Consider the following 21,758-nt stretch of genomic DNA (forward strand, 5'->3'; position numbering starts at 1 on the left):
GAAAATCTGGTATATACATCTTAAAACTGCCTTCACCAAACAAGGACACTCTGCAGAGAAGCAGATCGGCTCATGGAACAGGCTACCTGAGTACTCTGAGAGAACCTGCTTCAATACATAAAAAAAAACAAAAGCCTCTGATCACACACCCCTAGTTGTCAACTACCACCCCACATTGAAACCCATACAGGGTATCATTAAACAATTACAACCCATATTTGATGGGGACCACGTCATGAAAGAAATCTTTCCTGAAACCCCTGTTCTGGCCTTAAAACAACCTCCCAGTCTTACAGAGCTCATCATCAGAAGCAAACTTCCCATAGACCAGGATCCACCAACTCAAAGTGGCACCAGACCCTGCCAGAATAACCGACACAAAACCTCCAGATTTATCCCCACTGCTGCAATGATCAATACCCCCCAAAACACACCTTTCAAAATCCACGGTCCTTCACATGTCTGTCACCTGTGGTGTACCTCATCCAGTTCACTAAATGCCCCAATAACAGTTATGGGTGGGTGAAACCAAACAATCACTACACTCTTGAATGAACTCACACAGAAAAATGATAGACAAACACATATCACCTGTCAATGAACGCTTGTCACAAAACGAGTACGGCATATCTTATCTCTCAGTCCTTATCCTCAAAGGAAACCTGCACAACACCTTCAAAAGATGAGCCTGGGAGCTGAAATTCATAACTTTGCTAGGCACTAAAAATCATGGTCTGAATAAAGATTCTGAATTTATAGTTTATTACTACAATCTGTAATCCATGAACCCCCCTATTTTGATCTATGACTGAAGGGATGAACGGGCCACTTCAGTTTGAATGGTCCCTTAGAATATGTGTTAATTACTTTTGCTAAACTACCTGTTCCACCTCCTTGTTAGCTGACACTCTGAGTACCTTTTCCCTGACTGGAAGAAACTCTGTGTAAGCTTGAAAGCTTGTCTCTCTCTCACCAACAGAAGTTGGTCCAATAAAAGTTATTGCCTCACCCATCTTGTCCTTCTAATATCCTGGGACCAACATGGCTACAACAACACTGCAAAGATAAATGATGGTATTCTAAGGACAATGAGTCATAAAATACCATTTTTAAATAAATGGAGTGAAACTACATTTGCCATGCCTTACAGGAAATGGAGTACCATTCAGGCAATCAGACCGGCAGATAAGACAAATTTGCAAGCTGCTGTGAGGCTATAGGCAGACCTGTTACTAGGGTGACCAGATGTCCCGATTTTATAGGGACAGTCCCGATTTTTGGGCCTTTTTCTTATATATGCTCCTATTACCTCCCACCCCCGTCCCAGGGGGTGGAGGGTAGTACATTTCACATTTGCTGTCTGGCCACCCTACATGTTACGCCTATGTAAACTGACAAGGAATTACTTTAACACCAAAACCATGTGTGATATTTATGAACCGTTCCAGGGTGGTGGGTGTGAAATATCATTTCCGACCCAGCGAAGCAGCTGTCGATGGGCATTCGTGGGCTACAGCCTGCTTTAAGAACAGCCTCGTGGAAGGGGTGCTGAGCTGTTTCAACCACCCCGCTGTCTCCGCACCCTATATGGCCACCCCTGCAGCTGGCTCACCCAAGGGTGATAACTTTGATCCTGCTGCCGCTGTCTGGCAGCTCATCTCCCCCGTCCCTAACCCCAGCCTCCTCCATCCTCACCCTGATTCTGCCTATCTGCCCCTCCCCTCACCTGTCTGGACTCCCCCACCACACACACTACCTGGCCTCTGCACAAGCTCCACCCACCCTTCCTCCCCCAGAGCAAGGAGGCAAGTAAGGGCGGGCAGGCAGATTGAGGGCAGCGGCTTCAGTAGACCTTACTGAGCATGGGCTGATCGCGCACGCATGCGCAGGAGCAGCCATCGGCCCCGCCGGGCTCGGACAGTAAGTAGCGCTAACCTTGAGGGGAGAGCTGGTGTGTGAGGCTCGGGCTGGGCCACGCCCCTCTGTGGGCGGGGCCCGGATCCGCCCCGCCCCGCCCCGCGCGGAGGAGCGCTCCGAGAGCCGGCTTGTGTCCCGGTCGGCTCCTGTCCCAGTCCCCGCTCCGGCCGCCGGCGTCATGCAGGAGGCCCTGTCCGCAGCCCGGCTGGGCACCATCCTACGGCACCTCTGCCCCCGGACCGGCGCAGCCGCCCTCGTATCCTTCCCGAGCCGGGCTGCGGGGTGGGGAGCCGGGGGGCAGCGGCAGAGCGGGCCCTGGCCCAGGCAGCCTCGGCTGCCCCGTTACTCCCTTCGCCCCTCATGGACTCCGCGCCCCCGGAGGAGGGGGTGTCTCGGGGGGGGGACTCTGGGCTGCCTCCCCTCTTCCGTTCCCCCCTCCATCCGGGCTGCCTCCCCCTTTCCTTCCCTTCCCTTCCCCCCCCATCCCCTCTTCAGCCCGGGCTGCCTCCCCTCTTCCGTCCCCCCTCTATCCGGGCTGCCTCCCCCCTTCCCTTCCCCCTACCCCCTCTTCCCGGCCTCTCCCCCCCTTGGGCTGCCTCCCCTCTTCCGTTCCCCCCTCTATCCGGGCTGCCTCCCCCTTCCCTTCCCCCCCACCCCCTTTTCAGCCCGTGCTGCCTCCCCTCTTCCGTTCCCTCCTCCATCCGGGCTGCCTCCCCCTTCCCTTTCCCCCCCCACTCCCTCTTCAGCCCGGGCTGCCTCCCCCCTTCCCTTCCCCCTACCCCCTTTTCCCGGCCTCGTTCCCCCCTCCATCCGGGCTGCCTCTCCCTTCCCTTCCCCCCCACCCCCTCTTCAGCCCAAGCTGCCTCCCCCTTCCCTTCCCCCTACCCCTTCTTCCCAGCCTCGTCCTCCGCCCCCCTTGGGCTGCCTCCCCTCTTCCCGCCCCCCACTCCCTCTTCAGCCCCGGCTGCCTCCCCCTTCCCTTCCCCCACATCCTCTTCCTGGCCTCCTTCTCCCCCGCCCCCCCGGGCTGCCTCCCCTCTTCCCGCCCCCCACCCCCTCTTCAGCCTGGGCTGCCTTCCCGATTGTGTGCCCCCCCCCCTTCTGCCCGAGTTGACTCCCCCTTGTGTATGTGTGTCCCTACAGACACTATCACTGTTTTGCCCTGTGATTGTATTAGACTGCCGGGTGCGGATTATGTCTCTTTCTGTGTACAGTGCTGACCATGCTGAGGGGCTGGGTAAATAGCAGTGATTCTACCACCCACTGCAGCTGGTACCTTTGCCCTTACCCCTTGCAATCATCTCTCTGCAGTTGCTTGTTGCTTCAGAGAGTATTTTATAGGGGGCGGGGTGCTTGTTACCTTCCTCGTACACCCCTTTCCCTGTGCTTTCTTCCTGAAACTCCAGTCCTGTAGCTGCTGTTGGCCTTTGTTCCTGTTATGCTTTCCTAAGGGGCACATTGCAGCCTTACTGTTCCTTGGTTTGTTCCCCCGTTTGAAATTGAATTGGAATTGTTTTTTAAATGCTAGACATGAAAGGTCAGATTTTCAAAGGTGCTTTGCACCTATTTGTGCACAAAAATTGGATAGCCATGCAAAGGAGTTCCTGTTTTTGTGTACAGCTACCTGATTTGCTCACATATATGCTAGTTTATGCACACAAGTCTGGGGAAGAAAGAGGCTTGTACATGTTAAGCTTTCTCCTATATTTCCAAGAGTTTGTGGGGGGCTAAATTCTGTGGTATTCAAATTTCATGGTGAATCTTAGACTATGCTGAGATATATGAGCTCAGCATGTGGCAACAAACACAAAAAGGTTATAGGTTATGTATGTTCTATACTTCTAAAAACTTCCTTTAAAAACATTTTAAAAGTTCACAGGAGGTGAATGGGACGCTTAGAAGGTTGAAAAACACAAGGTATAGAGCAGAAATGGGATGAGAGAGAGCTTTTATAGTGGTTTGTGTTTTTTTTTTGTATGTACTACCTTTCAACTTAGTGTCTCAAAGGACTGCATGAAGGCTATTAAGTAGTCTCTATTTTACAAGTATGGAAATTGAGGTACAGAAGAGTCATGTAACTCAGCGATTGTCAAATACTTTGTTTTTGCTGCAGTTTGGCTATAATGTGCAGTTAAATTCACAGCAAAAGTTGGGAGGTCAGAAGCATACTTTTGAGTAATAATCTGGTGAAAAGATAGTGATAGAGAAGGTCAGAAGTCTACAAATATCTGAAGGTTCTAAATACCAAGGGTAGATAGTAATTATTTAGGATGGCATATGAAAAATTTGATTAAATTAAGAATGGGAAATTTAAGCTGCATATCAGAAGAAACTTTCTGAGAGTGAGAAAGGAACAAATTCCTGATGAAAGGTCTAAAACTAGACATGCAAACATACTGTAGGGAACAGTTTTGCATCTGCTGAGTATAGATGGGGTGACCTAATGCTGTAGGTATTTTCCATTATTATTTTTATTATATTTTACATATTTTAGTGTCACCTAGAGGACTCAATCAGGTTTGAGTACTATTGCGCTGGGCATTGTACAGAAATATAACAAATGGCAGTCTGCCCCAGAGAGTTTAAAATCTAAAAGATATGACCCAGCAGGTGAATTAGATAGATGAACAGGTGGGGGAAGTTGAGGCTAATGAAAATAAATAGGATGGGAGTGGCTGTGTGCAATTCTTTTCCATCTTAAACTTCTGTGGAGGATTTGAACATGGTTAAAAGGTTGCTTCTCGTTGTAGAAAATGGCATTCTCTTTTTTCAGAGTGGTAGCAGTGTTAGTCTGTATCAGCAAAAATAACGAGGAGTCCTTGTGTTAGAAACTAACAAATTTATTTGGGCATAAGCTTTCCTAGGTTAGAACCCGCTTCATCAGATGCATGGAATGAAAACACAGGAGCAGGTATAAATACATGAAAGGATGGGGGTTGCTTTACCAAGTGTGAGGTCAGTCTAATGAGAGAAATCAATTAACAGCAGGATACCAAGGGAGGAAAAAATCTCTTTTGAAGTGGTAAGAGAGAGGGCCATTACAGACAGTTGACATGAAGGTGTGAGTAACAGTAGGGGGAAATTAAGTTTAGGTTTTGTAATGACCCAACCACTCCCAGTCTCTATTCAGGCCTAATCTGATGTTATCCAGTTTGCAAATTACACTTGGTAAAGCAACCCCCATCCTTTCATTTATTTATACCTGCTCCTGTGTTTTCATTCCATGCATCTGATGAAGTGGATTCTAACCCACGAAAGTTTATGCCCAAATAAATTGGTTAGTCTCTAAGGTGCCACAAGGACTCCTCATTATTCTTTTTTTATTCCCTTCAAGATGGCAAAGCCTCTCTATAGTGACATCATACATCTCCAGGGTTATGAAAGATTCAGATAGCCCTGAGACCACCTAACCTAACTCTGAGCTGGTATTGGTGGACATGCAAATGTATACATGTGTCTTTTTTTTTGTGTAATAATCCTTTAGTTTGTACTCCTGGTGCCAAAGCACTTCAGGCTCTGGTCTTGCCAAATTTTATAAGCTAAGCAAGGCTGGTCTTTGTCAGCACTTGGATCAGAGACAACTATGAAAAATGCAGGTGCTGCATAAAGTGGTGTTAGTGATTTAGAAGGTGACACTTTTCCGTCTGAGTTTTTTCTGAGTAAATGCTGCAGGAGGTGCTGTCTCCCCCCCTCAACCCCCCGCCAAAAGAAAAAAAGTGTGAAACTCAGGTCCTGTCCAGGTGTGTGTGTTTAAAATTAATCCCACTTCATTTTTTTCTCATCGTAGAGAGGCAAACTCCTGGATAAATTCCCACTGAATGTTACATTCTATGTGCCTAAATGGTTTTATATAGCACAGTGGTTCTCAAACTGTGATCCTTGAACTTTCCCTGGTGGTGTCCAGAGTGAGGTTTTCAAGGATAGAGACGATCCATGAGAAGATTTCTCATGGGCACCTGAATTAAGAAGCTGGAGTACAATATTGCATACAAAAAATTTTATTTAGGAAATGCCCACTTACTACTGCCCACGCAACTTTAATTCTGTCCCCTTGTGTGTCCAACCTTTGCACTGACTGAGGCAGGGGTTCTATAGAAAAAATGTGACTCGTATAATTCACTGCATCATAATGATACTACATAAGGGAGCAGAAGTAAGGTTGCATGGGGAAGCCTAAATTTGCCTTTTCTAACTTATGAGTGCTTATCTCTGCAACCCAGATAACATTCTTCAAACGCAGGCTTTTTTTGTCTAATTTCATTGGTGTTTTTTATTAAAGGAAAAAAGTAAAAAAAAAAAAAGTCTTGTGTCCAACTGGAACTCTTGTGCCACTGTGCCCCGCGCCTCCCCCCAAACCCATCATGCATTATTAGCAGGGTTTGAGGCCTGAACTGTCAGCGCTGTGGCATAGAAATCTACCACTTGTTAGTCCTGTAGCTCTAGAAACAGGACAAGACCATTACCTTAAAGGTGGACTGCAGATGTACTTGTTCTGACTCTTTCTTCTCATCTGACTTCCCATTCCAGGAGGTGGGGGGCTCCTGCCTCATGTGGTGTCTTCAGAGGTAGGGATGGGCTGCTGGGGCCATATCCAGCATTTGAGATGGTTACTAGGGGGAGTCCAGCCTTGTACCCACTTGCTAGGTTGAACTGCCCCATGAGGTGATCGTGAAGGGAAGGATCAGATGCTTATGCCTTGTGCTTGGTCTAGAGAGTGTGACTGTGGGGGAGGGACAGCCTGGCCCATGTCATCCCCTGCTGCAACAGCTACTCCAGGTAAGGCATGTGCTGCTCTTTTGGTGATAGTGTGGTGTGGGCCCAGGGCTGTAGACTGTTTGTGTTCAGTTATTATTTTGACATGCTACCAGCATTTTCCTGAATCCCTTCCACAAGAAAAGGGGAAATGATGATTTTTAACAGTTCATAATTTTGCTTAATCTGAATGGAATTTCAGGAGAGGTGCTTCTCTTGCTTTTCCCCTGGCATATTTCTAAATGCCACTTCACACAATGGAGGTGCTAGAGCTTCTAAAAGAAAGCTCCAAGGATTTTTTTATAACAATGGGAAGTGTTAGGCAACCTAAAGGAAGTTGCTCTCAGTGAAGAGCACTTGGGGAAACTAGGAATGAGAGGGTTTTATGAAGGTATCAATTATCAGAGATTCAAACAAAAAATATTGAAGTCTATAGTGTTAGATATTTGTTTATTCAGTTTAACATATGCATTTTCCATGAATAAAATATTCCTGAAGGGAAGTGGGGAGAAAAAGATATTATGTACCTGGTCCTGTTGTTCAAATTAAAGATGAACATACCGTTTGTAGCTTCTTTATGTTCTGTTCCATTTGGTTTTGTATTTGAGAAGTTTATGTGCAGGGTCTAGAATTGGTATGGTTTGGGGGTTATTTGCATTAGTCTTTTACGGGATTGTCAAAGCCACACATAGGGTTGAAATTACCTAAGATTTGTTCTTCTCTTGGTATTTCAGTTCATAGATAGTTGCACCATCATGATAAATAATTTTGAGCACATAAATGGCTCCCTGAGGCATTAAAATACCTAACCAAGGTACAGCAGAACTTCCCAAATCCATACTTCACTAATATGCACAAAAATATAATGATCTGTCTCTCAGCAGTGGTCCAATAAGCAGAAATGAAGCTGTAGTATCTCATTCAGTAGTATGTGAGGCTTGTTTTACAGATTAAACTATACATCACAAAGTATTATCTTAACTAATTAAAGCTAAACTTGTTAAAATATCACAAATTTACTTCACCTTAATTAATCTTCATTGGATGCTCATAGAGGACCCTATCGTGTGGAGTGCTAAGACCCCCTCATCTCATTTAAGTCATTGGGAGCTGAGGATGTTGAGCACCTCAGGATGGGGCTCTAAGATGCTGATCTGGCTCCTGTTGGGAGTTTTGCATTTACTTTAGCATATGCAGGATCAGGCCCTTGGTAGTCTCTATTTTGAGTAGACAGTCTTGCAGCAAAGTACAGAAGGGGGAGTGGATTCTAGGGAAAAAATGGACAACAATCCAAAGCAAAATACATTTTTAATGATTGAACCTGGATTACAACAAAGTATGAGATTCTGGAATTCCAAACCAACTTTTTTCCACTGAATACATCCGATGAAGTGAGCTGTAGCTCACGAAAGCTTATGCTCAAATAAATTGGTTAGCCTCTAAGGTGCCACAAGTACTCCTTTTCTTTTTGCGAATACAGACTAACACGGCTGCTACTCTGAAACTTTAGATCTGATACTCAAGTTATTGTATTTTATTATTTGCCTTAATTTATACTCTAGACAGCATTTCCTACTTCAGCACAAATTGCTTCTGTTAAACACCCAGTGGAGTTTCAGTAAGTGACATTTTACTATCTTTCTGCTATTAAATTTGAAGATTTTCTCATCTGTATATAATCTTCATTCTTATTTCCATGTTTTCTAAAATTCACATGTTGATTAGAAGTCCTCATATAGTTTCAAATCTTGCAAGGACACTTTCTGAGCTGTTTAATTTGGCTTAATAAAGTAACTTAGAGTTTGATCTTGAAAATGTGAATAGTTTGACTTCAAGGGTCTGTTTACATAAGTACTGGTTCTATGAGTAAGAATACTGAAGATCAGACACCACCTTTCCACTCCCTCCTTTTGACAAGGTATAATTTTTGCCTCAAAATATGCTACATTTACAAATAGGAAAAACAATTGTGCTGAATAATCATATAATGCATTGGATGTACTCAACAAGATTAAAGTACAGGTGTATCTTGTGAAAGAGCTTATTTCCTCTACACATCTCCTTCTGGCATATTGTGTGCATCTTACCCTACATCTCATCACGTTGTTCCACCCAAAACTGCAAATTTCTGAGGGCTGGGCCATTTCTATGCATTCAATATAAATTGACATGCACATCTCTGGAGTTGTATACAAATATTAACTCATAGTAAAAATTACAGTAGAAATTATTTTTTCTACTGGAGATAAAAACTTCATGTGGAGAGAATAATTCTCTCCATTTTAAATTATTTTTTCTGACTATTTGATGTTCACAGAGCAGATTGTAAGACCAATGTGTGTGGGGTGTTTGTTTTTTTGTTTGTCTTTTGAGGCTTGTTCTAATCTACATTAACTACTGAGAGTCTGCAGATAATTGTTGACAGAAGAAAATTAAATTCTGTTAACTTCGTACTCTTCCTTTCAGGTCACTGCTGAGAAAATTCTCATCAGATTGCTTTTTGTTTAGTCTTCTGTTTCTCCCCCGCCACGTAATGTGTACTTGTATAATTTCTCTTGTTTATCTTTGTAGTTACACCCTGGACAATAACCTTCTAACTCCAGAGCAGAGGCACTTTTATGATGAAAATGGTTACCTGCTCATTAAAAACCTGGTTTCTGGTGAAGACATTGAGCGTTTCAGGTACAGAACAGCTGTTTGGCTAGACGCAATCATATTGATATTTAGTAATGCTGTGAGGCTTTTTGAAACAGTATGAACTTGGGTTCTCCTAAAATGGAAGCATTTTATTAACAAATAACTTATTGCTTCATTTAAACAAAATGTTTTGGTATAGTAAAATGGTAGAATGTGTTTTGAAATGGTTTTTAACTGTGTGTTTTCTAGAAATCAGTTTGCAAAGATCTGTAAAAAGGAGGTACAGGTGCCTGGTTTAATCATAATGAGGGATGTGGCCATTGCTAAATCGGAGTTTGTTCCAGATCAAAAAGCAGTTACTAAAGTACAGGATTTTCAGGAAGATGAAGAGCTCTTCAGATATTGTACCATGCCTCAGGTAAAAAGGGAAAACCCTGGTGTATGTTTTAAGTAATTGCCCATGAAAAGTAAATGAAATCACTTCCTATAATTTTTCTTAAAACAACAAGAGGAATCTGTGAGTTCTCGGAATAACCAACTGAATTTTCATGTTTAGATATTTAGATGCAGCTTAATTTAAGGCATTGTACAGTTTAGAAAGCTTATGCTGGTGTTCAAATAGCTTGAAGGAATTCTTGTGAAAGTTTTTTGCTGTTCGTCACATTCCTCTTTCACATGTATGTCTGTGGCAATGGATGATGGAGTATGGAAGTAATTTTTGGAAAATAAATTAGTCTGCTTGAAGTGCAGTTGCTATATAAATAAATCCTCTCTTTGTAATCAGATTGTATTGCACATAGCAACCTAAAACCAGAAAATGTTGCTTTTGAAGGACACTTATCTTGCTGACTAATTTAGAAAAGAACAGATAAATGCGCAGAATGTTATAGTTCTTCTGTCATTGCTCTAGTCAGGTATAAGTATATGTGAGTTCACTTTTTCTTAGCCACTCCCATAGCAGCAGACACTGCAGCTAGGTCTACACTAGGAATGCTTTGCTGGTATAGCTGTACTGGTATGCCAGACTCAGCAAAGTGTTCCTAGTGTAGATGCAATTTTATAGTGGCAAAACTCTGCTTTTACATATTATTCTCTCTCTCTCTCTCTCTCTCTCCCTCCCCCCCCCATGTCGGTCATAAAGCACACCTCATCATACCCCTGACCAACATAGTTATGCAGGAACAAGTTTGTAGTGTATACTTGGCCGGCATGATATGGTGATCAGTTTTGGTTTGATTGTTATATATATATATATATATATATATATTGCAGCATAAACATCTAACTTTTTTTCTAATATATATTCTTCACCTTAGATCCTAAAATACGTTGAGTGCTTCACAGGGCCAAACATCATGGCCATGCACACGATGTTGATAAATAAACCTCCAGATTCTGGTAAGGGGCACTTGTGTGAGGAAGAATAAGGAATATGATTTTGTATAAAGGGGACATGGTCTAGTTTAAAAAACAAAGAAACCTCACAGAACAAACAATTTCTAAGACATTAAAAATGTTGCCCTATTTTGAAAATTGAATAACCTTCATTTTGACAAAGAAAATAAAGTAGGCTGATTCGTTTTCTGGCTGTTAGGCTTCAATTCAGCAATGTACACATGCCTAACTTTAAGCATGTCAGTAGTCTCATGTAGTGAATGCATGGCTATTTGTAGGATCGAGCCCTTAGAAGCCTGGCTTTCAACAGCACTGAGTACTCAGCAGCTCTCATTGACCTCAATAGAACAGAATAGAGGAAGAGTGTCCTTCATCTATACGACATACTCTCTTTGGACTGAGAGTTTAGATATGTCAAATTTAGTTTGGACATGTAGATACTCACCTCAGTGGAAGCTGTTGGGTGCTCTGAACTTTTTAAAATCTGGACATTTAAGTGCCAAAATATGGATTTAGAAGTCCAACTTTTGGCTCCTGTTTTTGAAAATCTTGGCATTAAAATGTATGAGATAGTGAGGTTTGTAATACTTTAGATGAAGTAACGGTTTCTAAAGATACTTTTATTCTGGATACATTGATGGTTTCATAATATTCAGCTATATGCTACTTTTATTATTCACAATGATCTTGCTTCGTATTTTCAGCAGATACTGATTTATGTCAAAAGATTAAAATACTTAGTTCATGCATACCATCAACCCTCACACCCCAGTTAAAAAATACAGAAGAGCTACCAAATGAGTTTAGAAACATAGTAGGAGATAGCCTTGGTCCATGTGGAATATTATTTAAACAGCACAAACTACAATTTAAAAGAAGTTGATAAAATTAATAAGCAGGAAAGGCAGAAGTAACCTGTTGGAAATGCAATGGATTTCAGTGTTTGTTCTGATGACCCCTAAATACAGCCGTTCTTTTGTTCAAATGCAGAGCAAGACTAATTCTTGCAGCATGCCCTGTCCCCTCAGTGGAATTGAACAGTGTTCAGTTTAAAATCTGAATCTCTGTTTAGTTTAAAACCATTTAAATTTTTTTTTTCTGATTCAGACTCTTCTCTTTTTATTCCAGGCAAGAAGAGCTCTCGCCATCCCATGCATCAGGATTTGCACTACTTTCCATTCCGGCCTGCAGATCTCATTGTGTGTGCCTGGACTGCTATGGAGCGGATAGATCGCAGCAATGGCTGCTTGGTTGTTTTGCCAGGAACACACAAGGGTTCCCTGAAGCAACACGATTACCCTGATTGGGAGGTAGATCTGCATGTGGGATTAATGCAGTCTGCATTTTGGAGTTGGCGGAGGCAAGGGGATTTGGCTTTTGGTTCACAACAGAGTTGGTGAAAGTTAGTCAATTTTACAAGGCAATTATGAATATTCTCTTGGTCAGAGACATGAAAAGGTTTTGAAGTTTTTCCACGTCTAACCTCATGACAGTGTATGCTTACTTGGGCAGGGACTGACTTCCTCTGTATCTGGAAAGTGCTAGCTTGTTGTGGGTGCTTTTGCAATCAAAGTAATAATGATTGTAATATGTGTGCTTCACGTGAACCGTATGCAGCTGCACAAGCCAGCTGTTCACTAGGCTGACCTATCCAAGGTCAGTCCAGCAAACAGTAGAACAATGGAAGGAGCCTACCCATATGCAAATATTGAGAAGGCATTGTGATTGCTTAGTGACTCCCTGATGATGTTTCATGGCATTTAGGTGTGTTAGTGTCAGAGATTCTGTCCCTGGGGATGGAGAGGAGTTTGGCCACATATGAGCTATGCAGCTACATCTGGAGGGTTGAGGATATTCTCCCCAGCACTCCATTGTCACAACGTCTGGACAGACCATTAACCTCTGTCAAGCTGTGTCAAGGTTCCTTCCCCACTCTGAACTCTAGGGTATAGATGTGGGGATCTGCATGAAAGACCCCCTGAGCTTATTTGTACCAGCTTAGGTTAAAAACTTCTTCTTCCCCAAGGTACGAACTTTGCCTTGGCCTTGAACCGTATGCTGCCAAGCGTTTTTTAAACAAAGAAGAGGGAAAGAGCCCACTTGGAGATGTCTTCCCCCAAAATATCCCCCCAAGCCCTACACCCCCTTTCCTGGGGAAGGCTCGATAAGAATCCTCACCAGTTGGTACAGGTGAACACAGACCTGAACCCTTGGATCTTAAGAACAATGAAAAATCAATCAGGTTGTTAAAAGAAGAATTTTAATTAAAGAAAAAGTAAAAGAATCACTCCTGTAAAATCAGGATGGTAAATACCTTACAGGGTAATCAGATTAAAAACATAGAGAATCCCTCTAGGCAAAACCTTATGTTACAAAAAGACAGTTTATTTTACTAACCATTAAACAAAAGAAAATTTAACGCATGTTCTAGCTAGATTACTTACTAACTTTACAGGAGTTGTAAGGCTGCATTCCTGATCTGTTCCCGTCAAAAGCATCAAACAGACAGACACCCCTTTGTTCCCCCTCCCTCCAGATTTGAAAATATCTTGTCCCCTCATTGGTCATTTTGGGTCAGGTGCCAGTGAGGTTATCTTAGCTTAACCCTTTACAGGTGAAAGGGTTTTGCCTCTGGCCAGGAGGGATTTTATAGCACTGTATACAGACAGGTGGTTACCCTTCCCTTTATTTTTATGACACTCTGTTTAGCAGATATGGATGCAGTGTTTGGTCCCAGGATATTAGAGAGAGAAGGTGGGTGAGGTAATATACTTTATTGGACCAACTTCTGCTGGTGGAAGAGACAAGCTTTCGAGCTTACACAGAGCAGTGTAAGCTCAAAAGCTTGTTTCTGTCTAGCATAGACAAAAGAATCTAGGGCCTAAAAGGCTCTGTAAGTACATGTTTATCTTCCTAAGGCAATTGGGACCACACATCTATTTCATATGCATGTAATATTTTTATATCTTAGCAGTGTGCATCTCTCATTAGGGTGATGTACAAGCTGAAGTTTGAAAATTAAGCTTTTTTTTCTTATCTGAGTAATGTTCTTGAATAGAACATTTTCTCAAAGCAAAAAGTTGTTTTCTCATTTAGTATAAATAAAAAAAGACCAACTGAACTTTAGCAGACTTTTCCTGTTGTGCACACACGCTGTCCTTTGGCTGGAATTTTTCATGGCTTTTATTCAAACCAAAGTCATAGCCTTTGAAATCTGGGAGAGTGCTCCCTTAACAACAGTGTCCTTACCCTAGTATAAGATTCTAGTACTGGACATCATTCATTTCTGGATCAATGCCCTTTTTGGAAACTTGAACACAAATCCACCAGAGTTCTCTGTGGTGGGTCAGGAACTCTGAATTACATGGTGCATTGTTACATTTCAGACACACACTGTGCGCGTGTGCATGTACAAGCCTTTTCCATCACACTGACCGCTCATTCCAATCTGTTCTTTTAAAGCAGAAAACAAACAATATGGAATCAAATATAGTTGTATGAAGTGAACATTTCAGAGGGACTAGTAAGCTGCTTATAGGTCAAAAGAAAGCAAATTAAGAAAGTGCAAAGTGAATGTCATGTAAAACTAGAATCTTGTTTGTTTTTTTTTTTTTCAAGGAATTCAGATTAGGATATTGGAATCTGAAAAGCAGCAGGTACATTCTGACTCATCGGCCATGTCTACATTGCAATTAAAAAGCCATGGCTGGCCTATGCCAGCTGGCTTGGGCTTGGGATAAGCTAAGGGGCTGTTTAATTGTGGTGTAGATGTTCTGACTTGGGCTGGGACTCTCCCACCTTGCAGGGTCTTAGAGCCTGGCCTCCAGCCGAAGCTCAAATGTCTACACCACAGTTAAGCAGCCCGTTAGGCCGAGCCCCTGGGGCCCAAGTCAGCTGGCATGGGCCAGCCATGGGTTTTTAAATGCAGTGCAGACATACCCTTAGCAGCTGAGCTAGATTTGGGCTTTTAGGGGTGAGAAGACTCAAAGGCGAATAGGCAGACTCTTAGGCAGGCATATTGCATACTTTGGATTGTTATCTGAAAGAAAGCTGAACAGTACAGATTTTTGTCTATATTAAGACAGTTTTAATAATTATCCCATGATGTAAATTCTGTGTTTTTAGGGTGGTGTTAACAAGATGTACCATGGAGTGCGTGATTACAACAAAAACCTTCCCAGGGTTCACCTTGTTATGGAGAAGGGAGACACAGTATTCTTCCATCCCTTGTTGATTCATGGCTCTGGAGTGAACAGAACTCAAGGCTTCCGGAAGGTAGGAAACCATTTCAAGTTACAGCCATTGAACATGTTTTAAAACAGATTGCATAACTCTTAAGACTCCCTCCAAATTTATGGAGACTTTGTAGTCTCTCGCATATGAAATAGATTTTTGTAATCTTATTTTTTGTTTTGGTTTTATAGATTTCTGATGTAATTTTGATGTAATGATACTTAATCTTGGATAATTAGTTTTGGAAAAATTATATAACCCTGAGTTAGATTTCTTGGTAGGTGTATGTTGCAGCTCTTACTCAGGGAAGTGTTTAAGCATGCGCATTCCTTAATCGGGACCTTAAACATGTTGGTGGACAGTTTTGGATTCTTGTTTTTTGCTTCTGCACAAGGTCTCTTGCTCTGTTCTGACTAGCTGTGAATGAAATTTCATTCTCTTTTCTGAGCACCAGAGGCCACTGTAATCTGATTATTAACAACATAATTTAATTATGAATTACCTGTATACATGGCATAGCACTTTACAGAAAAAGTAAATGGAGTTACACTGCACTCCACTCTAAGGGCATGTCTATGCTTACCAGGGATCAATGCACCGGGGGTCGATTTAGTGGGTCTAGTGAAGATCCGCTAAATCAACCACAGAGCGCTCTCTTGTCGACTCACCTTACTCTCCTCATTCCAGTGGAGTACCGAAGTCGATGGGAGAGCGTCTCCTGTAGACCCAGCACGGGTGTAGACGCTGCAGTAAGTCGACCTAACCTACGTCAACTCCCAGCTACGTTAAGCTGAGGTCGACTTACCCCTGTAGTGTAGACAAGGCCTAACTGACAGTAGAATCAGACAAAGAAGGGCCTGATCCTGCATCTCTCACTACTGGACTTGGTGGTGGTAGTAGTCTCCTTGTACTAGATTCTCGTCTTGTGTACATCAGCATAGCTATACTAAAGGCAGTGGGATTGTGCTGATGTACACTAGCTGAGAATCAGGCCCATTGACTTCCATTTTAGTAAAATGGAGCAATAGTTATAAATTGTTTGTTTTTATAAAAACCTAGAGTGTTATGAGGATTCTTGTTTAACACCTTCCAGTAGCCTCCTACAGGGCTAAATAAGAAGGAAGAGTAATATGCAATGTTATAGCTGTGTTGATCCCATAATAATAAAGAGAGATGGTGAGTGAAGCCGTATCTTTTATTGAACCAACTTCTGTTGGGGTGAGAGAAACATTTGAACTTACACGGAGCATAAAACTATCACTACTCCAATTCCATCAGCAGCATAGAAACTTGGGTTTTCCTTGGAGGTCTCTTATCCAAGTACCCATCCAACACAATTCTGTTTAAGTTTATGAAATCTGATGAGATCAACACAAGATTGCGTAACTATATGGAAAAAAGCAGTTCACTTTGCCAGTGCGCTTTGTGTTTTCCTTGTTTGTCTTTTCTCCCCCCCCCCCCCCCCACTCCAGCTTTCCTTCTACTTAAACTTTCAGAGAAGTCATAGTCCTGTCTTTATCATGTGCGATATCATAAAATGGGTGCTTTGATCTCACCATATGAGCGAGGAGAAGATGGAGAAAGTGATTCATTAAGCTTATGTTATTGTGCAAGTTTTCTGTGTGAATCTCTAGCAAAATTTTTTCCAAGTGAACATTTCCAAAAGCATGAGAAACAGAAAATATTCAAATTTGGTTACAATGGTGATATTTGCATTTAAGATAGTGGTGTGTTAATACATGTCACTGATCAACAATTCTTGACTTAACAGCTATATTGTGATTTATTCCTGACTTTCTTCATGCAGGCGATATCTTGTCACTATGCTAGTGCAGGTTGCCACTATATTGAAGTCAAGGGTACTAGTCAAGAAAACATTGAGAAAGAAGTTGTAGAAATTGCACAAAGAAAATATGGTGTGAGCACGCCTATCACGCTGAAGGTAAGCTTAAGTGTCCTGCAACAACAGTATATTACACACTAACCCTATTTACACAGCAAAAGGTTAGTTACATTTTACTTTTATAAGTATCTCTTTACTGCTGCTTGTGAGAGTTTGTGCTTTTTATAATTAAATTCATAAGCAATTTTAATTGCATCAACCCATCCAATCATATATAACACTGGGTTTATGTAGGACTGATCCTGGCTCTAAGCAGATACTTATCTGAGGGGAAAAAAAATCTTGATTTTCTTTGGAAGACAGTTGTTATGGTGGCTGGCAGATTTAGTTGTTCTTCATCACGCCTTTTATTAAAGCACCTCTCTAACTGGTTTAACTGTTTTGTGTGGAATGGCAGAGCTACCTTGGGAGATGATAGGGATAGTGCTAATGAGATGACCCAGTATATGGCAGTGTGGATACAGATTTCATATTGCTAGCCACAGTCTTCCTTCTAAGATTAATGGTGTGGGTGAATATCTAAAAATAAACTTAAAAAGCTGTTCTCAGTTACATGTGGACTGCACAGAATGGACATTAGCAGCTGGAAGGTACTTGCCCTCCTAATTTGCAGATGCAATTTTTTGTACTCGTTAGCAATAGGCTGAATGCTACTATGTTCAGAACAATAATAAGATTAGGGCATGATTATAGGATTAGGGCAAAATTCTGTCTTTAGGTAATGGGTGTGACTCCTGTTTGAAATCAGTACCTACACCCGTATATCTGATGGTAAACATTGACTCATTTTAATATAATCCAGTAGTAATCACTTAAACTTGTGGCGTTTTGAGGGAGTGGATGCATGGTAGGTGTTCCTTTTGTGCTCTGACCAATTCCAAAAATAATGAATGCAATAAGTTCTTCTCAAATCCGCAGCATAAAAATCTGGTTTCTACAGTGGGGTGACAACTGGAGGGGGTTAAATTCAACTATCACTTGGGTTTTGGTGCCACCTAATCTTCCAAACTCAGATCTACTGCATTTTTAAACCACCAATCAATATAGTATCTGGAGGTTAGATTTAAAATAAATAAATATATTTAGGCACCTAGTGGACTGCTAACTCCTATTAGAAATCAATGGGACTTAGGCAGAAAGGTGCTTTTAAAAATCTCACTAGGTGCCTTTCTGCATCTTTAGGCCCCTAAGTATCTAGGGACAGATTTTTAAATATATTTATCAGCAAAACATAAGTCTGCTTTGCCTATGACTCCTGCATTACTAGTTATACACTGATATTTTGAGTGTTAATGTAGGAACAGTTGCTTGTTTAAATGAGCAGTTTCTACAGTTTGCTTGCTTACATTGATAACGCTTTACATCTAAATTAGCTCTGTGCATTTCACCGTTACTTCTGGGGGAATTCTGCACCATTGCGCAGGCACAGAATTCATATGATCCGCAGATTTCTTTGCTTCCCCACAGAAAAATGGGGAAGCAACAAAATCTGCAGGTGACATGTGCCCCTTCCCTGGCAAACCAGGCGCATCTGTTTGAGCGCCTGGAGCGGCCGGCAGAGGTGTAACGGCAGGGCGTGGGGATGTGTGTGTGCTGGGCATGTGTGGGAAGACATTAATCAGTGCCAGGGGGTGGGGCTGTGTGTGCAAGTGAGACAGACTCTGTCCCTCTCACGCATCCGGCATGGAGGAGTAGGGCTTTTGGGCTTGAGGCAGGCTCTGTCCCCTGAGAGAGAGCAGAAATATAGCAGCCTGCCTACGTAGGTGTTAATGATCCTATTGTTAGTTAGTTGTTCCCATTCTTACTCAATTCCCCCAGGAGCATAAAACACACACAAACGTTTTAAGGCTCCTTTACATTGCCAGAGTGGTGTAAAGGAGCCTTATTGTAAACATCGTCAGGGAATCCTCAGCTAGGAAGATCTATGTGCTTTCTTGCTTTTTTTCCTGTGCCAGAGTGTCACCCTGGTTACAACTCAGGATCAATTTTACTTACCCATTTAAAAAAAAAAAAAAAAAGACTGAGGGCAAATAACATTTATCAAGCAGTCAGTAACATGTCAGGACAATCAGCACTTCCCAAAGTAGCCAGTCAGGATTATAACTGGAATGCAGGGTATGGGTTACCAAGTATTTGTAACTTAACTTTCATGTGTTTAGGAAATACTGGATAGTTATTGTGACTATTTCCTGTATTGTAGTTTTAAATAAATTACCAAAATAATTGAAACTGGTGTGATTATACTGCATTATTTTGACAAATTAAATATGCAGAATTTTGCAGAATTTTTAATTTTTTGGCACAGAATTCCCCCAGGAGTACATCATACTTTCTCTGTTTTAATCAGATTTTAAACTTTCTCTGAAGAATGCTTAGCAGTTATTTTTAATCTTCAAAGCATTTACAGGCATGAACTAACGAATCCACGCAGCACCCTCCATTCCCATACAGAAGCTGAGGTAGAGAGGTTGCATGACTCGCCCAGGGCAAGAGTGAGTTGCTATCAGAACTGCAGCTGAAGCTGACTTAATAGCTCAGTTCTGTGCTCAGCCTCAGCCCATCGCTCATCCCCCATGCTATCTTGTCAGTTGGCACCACTGTGACTCTTTGCTATCACAAAGCAATCATGATAAACAGTGAGAAGTGTGAAAGTTCCTATTTGCGGTTGATATTGGTCCACTGAATTCTGTTTTAAATCTGTTCCCTCCCTGCTTTCTGTGTGGTGCATAAGTAGTAGCATTGCGTGCCTACATAATGCTCGTTGCCAGCTGTAGATGGACTCTGAGAAATCCAGCGTGCTGCTTGAATTGTAGAGAAGATAGGAGCAATTGAAAATGCATTAAGGAGGCATAATATAATGTGTACAAGACAATGAGAAGGAATGTTTATTTTTCCCTGTCATCTGGCTTGCTCCATTTGCAATATAAGGATGATGCTAGCCAGGCACATTATTTTTAAATGACAGCTTTTTGGTTTTGGTTCAGTAATTTCAGTGTAGTGCTGTTTATGTATCTCTTCCTGTTGCTGCCTTTCTTGATTGCCTTTTATGCATCATGCAATTCATATAAATCTTACAAATGAATTCATCTTTTTGGTGATCTTCAATATTTTTGTTTGACTTTACCATTTGTTGCATTATAATTTATTAACGTGTTCAGAGCCTATGGATTTGAAGGGAAGATCAATAATTCTGTTGATACTGTACTTTGGTGTTTTTTAAAATATGTAAGTAAGTAGAGAAAATAACTTCTGCTTTATTCAGAAGTAAACATTGTGCCTTGGTTTATTTAATAAGCTCTTCTTTCTTTGCTCTTTTTTTTTTTTTTTAGGATACTTGGATGGTACGAGGGCGGCTTGTAAAAGGAGAAAGAACTAATCTTTAGAACAGTTTTTGAATGGCAGAGTTAGAAAAATGTGTACCTGAGTATTGTGTTCCCTGATCAGAAACCATGGTCCTCACAAATTTGCATTGCATTTGTTAGAATTTATCCAAATATTGCACTGAATGGTCATTTACAACAAATTAGTCATACAAAATATTGTAATATGAATGTACTGAAGTTTAACAAAATTTAGCTAATATATACTTGGCATATTTTTAACCTATTAACTACAGTAAAGACTTCTGTTTTTGTAATTTTAAAAATCATTTGTTTTAAAATCCACTGCTTATGAAATGGATGAGAACTCCCATCAAATCAGCTCTTTAAATACTCAACACTGTTACTTAAGAACCAATTTGGATTCAGATGGATCTATCCTGATGTAATTTTTGGCTGCTATTAATGTAACTTTTATGCTAACTCATGGCTATAGTGAGTCTAACCCTGGGTGGAAAAAACCAGTTGCATCATCTAGCCCTTTACCTTTGCTGGAGCATGACTGTATATTTTCTAGTCCTTTGTCCAGTTTATTAAATGTCTGAAGCGATTGTGCTTTTACCAGTTCCTTTGGGAGGCTATTGTGGAATCTAATAGATCTCACTGCCAAGAAGTCTTTCCTAATATTTAACCTACATTCCCCCTCTTTAATTTTCTACCATTACTCCCTATCTTCCTAAATAATTCTTCTCTCCTTTTTACTTATGGTTCAAATAATAAGCGTGTGTGTGTATGTAAAATTCACAGTAACTATCATGTACTGTATTGAAATGAACACAATTTGGAGAAAAATGTCCTCTACCCCTTAAAGACATGTAATATTCTGATCAGAAGCAAAGTAATTTTAACTGTGGTGTGGTAGTCACTGTGACAGTGGTTATCTCTGTGGACAGTGAATTCATTTGAAACTAGTTGTGTGGGATTGAGTAATTTATCTTTAACCTTACTTGCATCCTTTCCCATTTTTAAACAGACGAGGGGTTTCCTCTTTTGACTCTGGCATCTGTAGGGGTAGACTGGGTAGTTGACTCCAGTGCAGGAAAATTATACAGAATGAAAGAAAAATATATTAAATAAAAGTGGGAAGAATGGGGATGCTCATTATAATTATCACGGGGCATAATATCTGGTGTATTGAAATGCAGTTTTTTAAATCATTGTTTTGTTTCAAAAATAAAAATGTTTTTGAAATACAGATTAAACTAGAGCAAAAACCAAGTATGGGCGCATTGTATTATTTTTACATATTAGTCTGGTGACAGATGTTATAGAAAACCCTTATGACAGAAAGATTGTGGGTTGTGGTGATTGATGATCCTGTCAATTTCATGATCCTTTTAACAGGTAGCCTTAAAACTATTCCATAAATTGTTAAAATATGCTTAACCTGAAAACCTGGAGATCATTTTTCTGTGGCATCTTTGTGCCTGATGGAAAGCCCACTGAATTTCTCTCGCGGAGCCCTCTTCAATTGAAGTCTTTCTGGTGACTTCAGTAGGCTTTGGATCAGGCCTTTTCTAACTACCTTCATGGGATCTTTG

At 41.3% G+C, this 21,758-nt stretch overlaps 1 protein-coding gene across 2 annotated transcripts; it reads left to right on the forward strand.

Moving 5' to 3' along the window:
- Positions 1-1,856: 1,856 nt before the first annotated feature.
- On the forward strand, positions 1,857-21,428 carry PHYH (phytanoyl-CoA 2-hydroxylase). 2 transcript variants are annotated; one of them, XM_074952750.1, is made up of 9 exons: positions 1,990-2,173; positions 8,232-8,287; positions 9,241-9,351; positions 9,556-9,724; positions 10,623-10,704; positions 11,830-12,011; positions 14,827-14,976; positions 16,742-16,876; positions 20,167-21,428. In XM_074952750.1, exons 1-9 carry the CDS (start codon positions 2,096-2,098, stop codon positions 20,218-20,220), a joined length of 1,017 nt encoding a protein of 338 aa, XP_074808851.1. In that variant the 5' UTR covers positions 1,990-2,095; the 3' UTR covers positions 20,221-21,428. The 2 variants fall into 2 exon arrangements, with proteins under 2 accessions (XP_074808859.1, XP_074808851.1); XM_074952758.1 differs by lacking the exons at positions 1,990-2,173; positions 8,232-8,287 and adding an exon at positions 1,857-1,920.
- The last annotated feature ends 330 nt before the right edge of the window (positions 21,429-21,758 follow it).

Source organism: Natator depressus, chromosome 1, assembly GCF_965152275.1.
Source record: "Natator depressus isolate rNatDep1 chromosome 1, rNatDep2.hap1, whole genome shotgun sequence".
Taxonomy (NCBI): Eukaryota; Metazoa; Chordata; order Testudines; family Cheloniidae; genus Natator; species Natator depressus.

Excerpts from the sequence above, each read along its gene's own strand:
- PHYH (XM_074952750.1), top strand. The coding sequence starts at position 2,096 with ATGCAGGAGGCCCTGTCCGCAGCCCGGCTGGGCACCATCCTACGGCAC. Across the intron at positions 9,352-9,555 it reads GAAGACATTGAGCGTTTCAG|AAATCAGTTTGCAAAGATCT; the intron begins GTACAGAACAGC and ends TGTGTTTTCTAG. Across the intron at positions 9,725-10,622 it reads GATATTGTACCATGCCTCAG|ATCCTAAAATACGTTGAGTG; the intron begins GTAAAAAGGGAA and ends TCTTCACCTTAG.